Source organism: Lipomyces doorenjongii (assembly GCF_038497915.1).
Source record: "Lipomyces doorenjongii strain NRRL Y-27504 unplaced genomic scaffold V1508scaffold_91, whole genome shotgun sequence".
Classification (NCBI taxonomy): Eukaryota; Fungi; Ascomycota; class Lipomycetes; order Lipomycetales; family Lipomycetaceae; genus Lipomyces; species Lipomyces doorenjongii.
This window is the reverse complement of record NW_027118158.1, coordinates 1-9,997: the sequence shown is the minus strand read 5'-3', so window position 1 is coordinate 9,997 and position 9,997 is coordinate 1. Positions and strand designations below refer to the sequence as shown.

The 9,997-nt window shown below is 46.5% G+C and overlaps 5 protein-coding genes across 5 annotated transcripts; 3 read left to right on the top strand and 2 right to left on the bottom strand.

Annotated features, from left to right (window-relative positions):
• Window positions 1-1,289: 1,289 nt before the first annotated feature.
• On the bottom strand, window positions 1,290-2,693 carry V1508DRAFT_442132 (transferase family-domain-containing protein; the record flags this gene model as incomplete). Its single annotated transcript, XM_066942316.1, has 1 exon — window positions 1,290-2,693. The coding sequence occupies one exon, from the start codon at window positions 2,691-2,693 to the stop codon at window positions 1,290-1,292; it is 1,404 nt and encodes a 467-aa protein (XP_066792966.1).
• Window positions 2,694-4,750: 2,057 nt separating this feature from the next.
• V1508DRAFT_406645 (uncharacterized protein) lies at window positions 4,751-5,487 on the top strand (the record flags this gene model as incomplete). Its single annotated transcript, XM_066938789.1, has 2 exons — window positions 4,751-4,780; window positions 4,813-5,487. The coding sequence occupies 2 exons, from the start codon at window positions 4,751-4,753 to the stop codon at window positions 5,485-5,487; spliced, it is 705 nt and encodes a 234-aa protein (XP_066792965.1).
• A 996-nt stretch (window positions 5,488-6,483) lies between these two features.
• Window positions 6,484-7,814, bottom strand: V1508DRAFT_406644 (uncharacterized protein; the record flags this gene model as incomplete). Its single annotated transcript, XM_066938788.1, has 4 exons — window positions 6,484-6,708; window positions 6,764-7,093; window positions 7,174-7,354; window positions 7,408-7,814. 4 exons carry the CDS (start codon window positions 7,812-7,814, stop codon window positions 6,484-6,486), a joined length of 1,143 nt encoding a protein of 380 aa, XP_066792964.1.
• A 120-nt stretch (window positions 7,815-7,934) lies between these two features.
• On the top strand, window positions 7,935-9,031 carry V1508DRAFT_294684 (uncharacterized protein). Its single transcript, XM_066936570.1, has one exon. It carries the CDS (start codon window positions 8,064-8,066, stop codon window positions 8,712-8,714), a length of 651 nt encoding a protein of 216 aa, XP_066792963.1. The 5' UTR covers window positions 7,935-8,063; the 3' UTR covers window positions 8,715-9,031.
• On the top strand, window positions 8,986-9,189 carry V1508DRAFT_324293 (uncharacterized protein; the record flags this gene model as incomplete). The annotated part of the gene is made up of 1 exon (XM_066936616.1): window positions 8,986-9,189. A coding segment is annotated over one exon (204 nt), but the record flags the coding sequence as incomplete, so codon positions are not given.
• Between the last annotated feature and the right edge of the window lie 808 nt (window positions 9,190-9,997).

The following is a 9,997-nucleotide window of genomic DNA, read 5'->3' as shown; positions in this document are numbered from 1 at the left end:
GAACACCGCGGAACTGTGAAAATTGTGCTGATCATTCTGTCACTGTCTACGTCGGCGAGACTGGTCTATCTTACACAGGAGCGTATCTCGTGCAGCGTCGCCACGCATCTGCTGCCACTTCAAATACAGCGTCTCAGAGACGTAGCCACGCAGTACAGCTTGTACAGCCAATATCTACACTAGCCGCGCAGACGGAATCTTGCCGAAGAACCTGTTCCACCTCGGTACCGAGATCCGACGTCAGCACATACTTAAGCGTATCTTGGCGAATGAGCCTGACAACGAGTACGAATTTGAGATTAGCTCCTCTTCGTATGATCAGCTCAAGGTGGAGTTCGGCCAAGAACGATGAGGATGACTCGTACGCAATGCGATCTGAGACGGTAACCAGAATTACTGATGTATAGTATAGGTATCCCCGACTATTTTATGATTGGACGCGCCAGATAATCACCATCGTGACAGTTTCCACACACCGCTCCATAAAGACACGTCCCCCCCTATTCTCTACAGACTTTTGCGACCGTGTAGAATCCCTCATGCAACGTGAAGGGATCCGTTTGGGCCCGGGCCAAACGCTAGCAATAGACGGCGGACGTTGGCCAACAATAGCCAGTCCAGGTATCACATTCGTCATTCATGTCCACCCCTAACTTTGAAGCTACACAAGCAGATCGCATACCAATATACTCACAAATCTTGAGCTTGTAATATGCTTCTCTTGAAAATGGGACCCGTTGTCTTCCAAAACATTTGAGATTTCGGGAGTATTTGAATGTGTTGTGGAAGCCAAAGGACCCTGGAATCTAGTTTGCTTGCAATTTCTTGCTCTCCTGCAGCAAAATAAGTGTTACCAGATTCTCTTTATTTCTCTTTTCATTTGGCCAATTCACAATATTTCCACACATCTTTTCCATTGTGGACTGCTAGTATACCCATGGGACCACAATTCCTTGTAGCCGCTCAGACGCCGTATTCCATGAAGATTTAACTCTACTCTGCTTCTCCGGACGGTTCAGCAGACGGCATCACCGGAGGTCACGAGAAAGTGGTGCAAATGCTGCTCGATGCTATAGCGGAATAGCTCTCGAGATTTGTTAAAAATATGATAAATGTGATGCAGGTTGCATCTTCGAAAATAGTGTTAGGTACGCTGACATAACTGTGCATATGTCCTTGGCCGACCTTATCGAACCGATCTCGCATGTGGCCACAATCCTCGCCCTTGCCATCACAATTCCACATTTCCATGGCTCTATCATCCTCTCACTATTCTCGTGGACTATCTTTCACCCAATATAGGTCCCATACTTCGCAAACTCCTCATCGGCAATTAACCTCTCCATATCTTCATCCCTCAAACAAATCCCCAGCGCAATCTCGCCATCCCGCGCCTTAGGCATGAAATACATCAAGCTCTCGTACGGCACAAATTGCGGTCTCCGCACAGCCTCCGGTTTGCCCAATCCCAGGTTGAAATCCAGTTCATAACAGTTTTCCTTCGCCCAGGAACTGAGCATGATATCGACAGAGAGGTCAAGCGACGCAACGACGGAGATAATACATTTGTCCGGTGCGCGATTGAGGACGGTTGCGAGGGCACGGGTGCGGTACCCTAGATCCGATGTTTTGGGGTCTAACGCCGAACGAAGCTGTGATGCAACACGGCCCAACGGCTCCGCAACCAGCTTCTGAATCGGGTATGTATGATATGTCATATTCTGCACAACTCCGGGGTACATCTGTGGGATATCCAAATAACGCCGTGGGTCAACGGCGCGAGCGAATGTTGCTTCGGCGGTAGGATGTAAGCGGGGGAGACGCACGCGTATGACGGATTGCCAGATAAAGGCGCTGAGGGCATCGTCGGTGGATATGTAGCCTGACGGAATGGTGATGGTTTTCGTGGCGAGTGACTTTAGAGCGGTGAGTGACGTGGGGGAGAAGGTGAAGTAGGCCCAGGTGCATTTTGGAGGGGGAGGTGGTGCTGCGTGACCATTGGAGCCGTTGGAGATGGGATCAGATGGAGTAGGCTTTATAATCTGACGAGCGAGCTCGGCGCCTGGTTCGTAGGAGTCATCCAGTAAAGGGACGATGCTATGGCGGGGAAGATTGCCGATTGACAGTTCTTCACTTGTGAATGGTGCATTGCGGCAAGCTTTTGAGAGGAGATAGATGATTTGACCTTGGCCAGTCATGTCCATTGCTTGGTGTTGGCCAAGGAAGGTGAGCAGGAGGCCGCCGGTGATGAAATTGGCTTGGAGAAGGAAGACTGGGGAATCTGGTGCGGATTCGTCGGGGCTTGGGATGGTTTTGCGAGGTGCAATGATGCTTTCGTCTAACATGCTGAAGGGAAAATTGGCTCGTCTAAGGGCATCCATGGCTGGGATTGAGGGGTCCTTTCTGAGATCTTTCACCACCAGACGAGGAATTTTCTCCAATGGTTTAATCTTGAACATGCCTGAATTGCCTCCGCCTGAACCTTCGTTGACAACCTGCCCTGCGACCCATGGAAAGCTCGCGGACAGTCGTTCGAGACCATTTGTCAACGTGTTGATGATTGCTGAATGTGAGGAAGCATCCGCCACCGGAAAGCAAATGCATAACTGAGTATATATGTTGAGTCCTGGCTGTTGTCCGAAAACCTCTAGATTAAATTCGTCCAGTTCCTCTACAAGAGCTGGTCCGTGCATGTTGCGATTTCTAATCACATGGAACCTGAGTGATTTTATTTATTCTGAATATTCCATTTATGATTTAATCTGCCTGTTGTAATCGTACAATAACATGGTGGAACCAGGGTCGAAGCAATATACGTGCAAGAGGGATTTTTGGCAGCCCTTTTTTGGAGATCATCAGCACTAACCCCCCTGGGAGTTCGGCATACGCCCGGAGGTCAGGTGACTGCGAAGCACGAAAAGGTTTCACTATCGCCGATTAAATTCGACAGTGAGACCCGGTCTTAGGGTCTTGAGGGTTTCTCATCACTGCCAATCGTTGAGGGCCGTGCAGTCGAGGCGCTTACAACGAGTTGTTATTCGTTCAAGGGTGGCATTGTAGGTAGACAGCTACTTCTACTTCTTAAATTAGTGTTAGATTGTAGTATTACTGAATATATTGGGTATTTAATAAAATTTCGATATATGTAACCTAATATATATGATGAGTCATAATATTATCGCAATGTCGACAATATGACTCAAACGTCTGACGACGTGACCTTGACCTTGACGCTTCTTCTTAAGGACTGTCTCACCATACTCAATCCACCGATCCGTCCTGATCATATTCGCGCATTTTCGAGCGGCATTCCATCCTAAGTTTTGACCATTTATTACGAAATCCTTCATATCATCGCGTTCATGGCCGTCATAATAGACATCTTGGTGGTGGGCCGTTCTGTGGAATCCCAGGCAGTCAAATACCAATGGCCTTCTCCGAAATTACGAGACGGTCCAGATATTCGCCCCCACAGTTTGCCTCTTCGATTTTGCTCGCATTGCAACTGTCGCTTGGATAAGGTTGGATGTAAATGGCGCTCTGCTCTGTGAATAACAATTCAATCAATATTGTTGCCTTCGACGTAAGGTTGGACACAACGAATATTCGTATTCGTACTAATATTCGTAATTCGAATAGCAGCCTACGAATGCGTCATTTGTATTATACTCTATTGTTCATATAGAGGCGTCAACACTCACAATCTAGGTACCGTGAACATACTTAGGAAATCTAGGGCACCCGAATATTCGCAGATTATCCGGGCAACGAATAAATATTATTGCACTCCATCCCCGGAACACAGGGCGGCGCGTCGTCGGCCCCTGATCACCTGTCATTTGAGGCTCCGTCTTCTTGGAATTGGCTTCTGGGCACGTGTTTGCGCCCCAGTGTCTCTCGGACGACGTTGACGCGTCCCTCTATTCGGTGAATACTCCATAATTCATGAAGCACTACTATTATCTAAAAGGAGGTCAGCCTATGGGGGATGCTAAGTTGAATGCGTGTGCGGCAGTCAGGGTTTATGTCAAGTTATGATTTACCTAAGGTTTGCGCTATGGTAACGTTGACTCATTCAACGAGAGTCCACCAATCTCTTTCTTGTGCACCGCCAATTCCATTGAGAATACCAAGCTTCCACTATTTTCGTAGAATATAAGTTTCAGAGTGGGGATGATTGTAGGCAGCTTGAGTATGTGTAGCTAGCTGATGGTTGACGCCAAAAAAGAAGGGCATTGGAACTCAGAGCACGTGATAAATTAGCATCAAAGCAACACGCTAGGCGTGCACTCACTCGATGTCGGTTCAGCTGCAGTCATCAACGTTCCAGTACAGGTAAGTTTCTACCTCACTGTTCACGCGAAACGGCTCTGTTCAATCATCTTATATTCTTATTATATGCTACGATGATACTTGTGGATACAACTGGAGGTTTCTCCCAGTTGCCAAATAGGGTATATGACATTAATCCTGGTGAAGAAGCACGAGAAGTACCACATACCCGATTGGGCATTAGTGCGCCTCACTAGTTTAGCGTTCACGCATTGTCGAGTCATACTCTGTGAACTGCCGTTATTTAAAGCGAGCAATATCTGCCACTGTGTACATCCATTTTCTGCGTCCGATTTCACTCCGTCTTGGGAGCTTCAATATTTTCCCAGCTCCCATCTCAGCGTGCTTTAAATCGCGGCCTGAGGGCTCAGTTTGTGTGATAACTTCCAATGGTGTACGTGGTCGTGTTTTACTGTGCATGGTCGAAATTGGCGCCATCACTCCAATTGTAATCGTCACTGCCACTTCTCTCTCGAACAGCCATTGTCTCTACCGGTTTATAGTCACGCTCCTGCTCCGTCCCATCACGCCTATTGTGTCAATGCACCCGCTTGCCCCCAACTACTGTCCGACAACTCTTATCCGTCTGGAACATTTTGCTCGTTGAAACATCCACCTTTTCCAAATTTCGATCCCTTGCCATTAGATCCATTCATTGACTCCAATGTGCTTTCCTCTACTGTCGATACAGATACTTTCGCGATTCCCTTACAAGACCTTTGCCGTTCAGTCGACGGAGGCCAACATCTAAACCCGACTGCCTTGTTATCCTCAAGCTCAGGTACATCGTGCGAGTTCGCAGACCCGTTCTCTTTCCCCCTCACAGCATCAAACGACAGCACAGAGGCCATTAGCCTGGATTTTGTGCCTGGGTCGGAATCGGAGTTCGGAGCCTCTACGGACAGCACGCAAAGTCTCCCAGCACAGGCCGCGATCGACCTTGTGGTCGCTGATAGTGAGATCCACTTTGTCGCTAATACGGACAAGAAGGCAGCCCACCGCATCCGGAACAAGGTCACCGCGCAACGCCACCGCCAGAACAAGGTGAGGCGGATACGGGAGCTGGAGAAGCTGTTGGACGAGTGCGAGGTGTCGAAGGAGCGTTGGAAACAACGAGCTCTGGGCTTGGGGTGGAAGGAATCGGCAAATGAATAGTTTATGTATCGTTCATGTAGTCTTATTGTAATTACATTTTATCGTCCTAGATCAGGTGGAATATTTCCTGGATATGCTTCTTCCAGATGGAAATATGCACGTAGATGGATTCCAGGTCCAACTTCTCAAGTTCATAAAATCTTGGTTTGGAAAGAGACTTTATGTCGAAGTGGGATATTGAGAGTCCTGTGCGGGTTTGCCGGGTATGCACATATTAAATTACGCCTTGTGGATTGTATGGATATTTCGCTGTGATGATTCAGTAGTAGCTTCATTTTTTATAGGATGACGTATGCCCAGCCGACTGCATTGGCAAGGCGAGTTAGGAACTTGCGTGTGCAGCCATGGATAAGCGCTCTGTTTTAGGCTATCCGGTTATGAATACTTTGCAAATCATATCATTTGCGCATGCCAAGGGTCAGTTTATTTTCAGACGACGAAATGGCATTAAGGATCCGAGCATGCTGATTCCAGATTACAGATACGTCCAATAATGCGACGACGCGCGGACGACTAAGTGCAAAAAAGGATTGAAACCCTAATACCGCATTTTAGGATACTGAATCTGAGTGTGCAAAAAAGGATTTTAAACCCTAATACCGCATTTTAGACAGAATCTGAGTGTCAACGGTTAGAATATTGGTGAGGTGTTGAGAATGTTATCCAGTACCTGGTCTGCAACGACTGGTTCTTTCACCCGGTCTATCACTCGTGGCGCAGGGCGTCACCACCAGATTTAAGGGGGGTCTGGTAGGCCGTCTAAAGCAAGCGAGGTTGTCAACTGAAATCGCTGCTGCCCCATGCAGTGCCAGTTTTGTACAGCGGTAACTGACGGGTTTTAGCTTAAGCAGAAGGAAGTGTTACCACTTTCTGCATCTATTAGGACTAAATTGCAGCTATATAGGATTATTAATTATGATCATAACAAGCAAGCTATATATGTGTCGCGAACAGAATGCAGGAAAACGTTTTAGAAAACTGAAGTGGGCATACAGCTTAATCCTTTGGCAAACCCAATGATTTGAAAAACTCAATAAATCTCATCTTTGCGGTCCATCGCATGGCGAGCGTGAGCGAATCCCATAGGTAGCGACCGCCGTAAAAAGGAACATTACTATCCGGGATGTTGCTGGTTGCCCACTTATCTTCTGGAAAAAAATCACTTATCCTAAGCCCAATTGTTTTTGGAAGACGGTTGCGGCGTCCATGACTAATGAGCCACTAACATGAATGTGCGCAGTCAGGTTCCACAAAGTTACGCTTATGATATACTCACATTTCTGAGAGGTTGTCCGTCACCCGCCCGCCAGACTTCAACGAATACCTTTTCCAGTTTCCCTGCCCATATGTGACCACGGTATTCAATTGGACCATAATTACCTCGCTTCAGGTTGTGCACCATGGCATCAGTTGCGTGTTCCCCCATATTGTCAGCCTCCGCAGCGGCATCTTTGATGTACTCATATGCAGTTGGAGGATTTTTGAAGCGCGGCACTTCTGTAAGACATATCAATATGACCACTTTCGCACCAAGTTGATTGATCCAAAGATTTTTGTCTCGACAGAGAGCATTATAGTTCTCACTAACTCCACATTCGATCGTGACCTGCACACGGGATTGGCGACCAGGACGTCCATATACAAATGATTGATCTGGATCTTTCGAGTTTTGCATAAGCCCTTCACCGTTGTGGATCCAAAGTTCTGAATTCTGCCAATGGCTCTGGGCTGGTGAATGGAAAGATACTCGTCAATATTTGACCTGACGATTTCTTTGATTATTTCAGCTGTGCAGTCGTGGAGGGCGCTCTGGGGAGTTATAATCGTCGCTATCTGCATTAGAGCATTGTATAATAAGCTTGGGTACCTTTACATTGTTTAGGTTTGTCATCTATTCCCGGGATACTCCAAAACAAATACCTCTTTTCCTCCAATATGTTGTTGTCTACTTGAAACTTAGACCAGCTTTCCTCTAATTGCAGGTATTTAGAATAAGGCATGGGAATATCTAATCGCTGTTCTGGTGGATTGTGCGTCAAAAGGTAAAGTGCCTTGTTATAGTTCTCATCATTTCCTGGAAACATATCCGTAGGCTTAATAGCTGGCATCTCGCCCCTGCTAAAATTGACAGCTCTCGACCCGAGGAATTCCGAGGAACTGTTTAACTTCAAGCGTTTCCTGCTCGTCTGACTAGTCCATGCCGGATTCAGGACAACTGAGGGTAGAAGTCGAACTCGCAGTCTCCAGAGATCGGACAAGAGTACTGACGCATTCCACAAACTATTGGAACCAAATTTCACGAATTGATAAAAGCGAAATGCAAGCATTATCGCACTACAACGTGAAGTAGTCACAACTTGCTGAGGGGAAAAGAGATATTGTCCGTCGTTATGACGTTGACTTGATGCCATGGACGGCTCTCTTGGATTAGGGTTCCTCCACTAATAATACACCAGGGTTCCTCTACTAATAATACACCACCGTGCAGCCCTGTGATGATGACTAAGTGTTGCAACGTAGCAACGTGAAATTCAAGAGTTGAGTGATGATTTGTTTGATTAATCGCTCCAACGGACATGGCCCGCAAAATAGAAGCAAAACATATCGTCAGGCTCTACGATCTCTTGTCATCACAGGTTGACACCTGGATTGAAACATGGGAGAGGACCTATACCAATGCAAAGAGACAGAATATTCCAGAGGTTCAGGATAATGAAGAGGTGGTATACGAGTTCATCAAAACGGCTTCACCTATTGTACTGATTTCACTGGCTATTGGAGACAAAAACTCGAGAGACTTCAACGAAAAGATAGCTCAATTCCAGATGGATATGACATCGCCGAATATTTTCGGAACGATTGGCGAAAACGCAAGGCAGATGCCTCATACGAGAAGACTGGCTCCTTTGCTATCACTTTACAGGGTACGAGAGAGTGAGAATTCCGCGAATACAAAGAGATCATGCCTCTGCGGCAGAAATCACTCTTACCGAAAATGTTGGTATCTCGTTGAATCGTCGAGGAAGCCAGGCTGGCAACCCGATCCAGCAATCGAAGCAAGGATAAAGGAAGCCTTAGAGAAGGACCCTCAGCTGAGGGCCAAAATCGAGGGTATTAAAAGGGAGGCGACCCGGAAGGTCTTGACCAGAAAAAACCGACGGACACTGAGAGCAAGGAGACCAATAACTGTCCACCTCCTCTCTCATTCACTGTCTCCGGCATCATGAAAGCTGCCAGCTCCGGCTCCTTCTCAACCAATACCTATTGCCTCATCAACAGCGTCATCTTGGATTCAGGATCTCCCATGCACATTTTTAATGATATTGTTGTTGACGCGGTACTGGAATGGATGGTAATTGGAGTACGACCGATTCCCAAGAGACCAACATTGTACGCCATCTAAGAGAAGCTCATTCGATAATGCCTTCAGGCGCCAAACAAGTCGTCGCTCCATCAACGACTTCTCAAAAAAGGCAAGGAGAATGCAAATCTGACCCACCAACAAGGATGACTGAGATTTCGACTTGGTTGCTTAGTAACTCTGTTCACAATCGTCGAAGCCTTTACTGCCATCCAAGGGGATTACTATTTCTGGGAATGTATAACAAGACTACATCAATGACTGGCTTTGAGAGAATGATTGTCCATATTGTCCCACATGAGGTAGAGGTTCTATTTCTACGGTACCTTACATATATAAGACAGATTCTGGAGAAAAATATTATTTGCTGGGTGGTTGCATCTTGTCAACCTTTTACTGTCATCGAGGCAGCGGGGTTTCAGAAAATATTCAACGACATACCGGGAATGGATCTGCACCGTTCACACTCCAAGAAGTTAGATACTCGTCGAAATTTAGTATGAGTCTCCTATCAATCGGACGAGCAACGGACACATGTAACGATGAAATTGAAATCGCGTTCAGGAAACAAGACGCATACCTGCGAATTGAAAGCACAGGGGAGGAACTTCACATTGGACATAAAAAGACAGACATGAGGCTGTATGAATTCAGCGGAAGCATTATTCAATGCAATGAAATGGCTTTTAGTGCCAGGGAAGACGAGTTAAAGGTCTGGCATCATAGACTCGGTCATGTAAATATGAACGATATTAGTGAAATGCTATCTAAAGGACTCGTGAAGGTCACTACAAATAGTGACATAACCGACAAGGGCCGTTTCTGCCAAGCGTGTGTTAGCGGAAAACAAACTACAGAGTCATTTCATTCACAGGCAGAACGTGCTGTGAGACCGCTCGAAATCGTCCACAGTGACATCTGCGGGCCGTTTAGAACAGAGTCGCTGGGAAAAGGCCGATACTTCGTCACATTCATTGATGACTTCTCGCGCTACGCTACCATGTACGTTCTCAGGCACAAAGGCGAGGTCTTTGAAAAATTTAAGCAGTACAAAGCACTCGTGGAAAATAAGTTCTCTGGAAGTGGATACAAAATTTCAGTATTGCGTTCAGATAACGGCGGTGAATATCTCTCAAATGAGATGAAATC

Excerpts from the sequence above, each read along its gene's own strand:
- V1508DRAFT_294684 (XM_066936570.1), top strand. The coding sequence starts at position 8,064 with ATGGCCCGCAAAATAGAAGCAAAACATATCGTCAGGCTCTACGATCTC.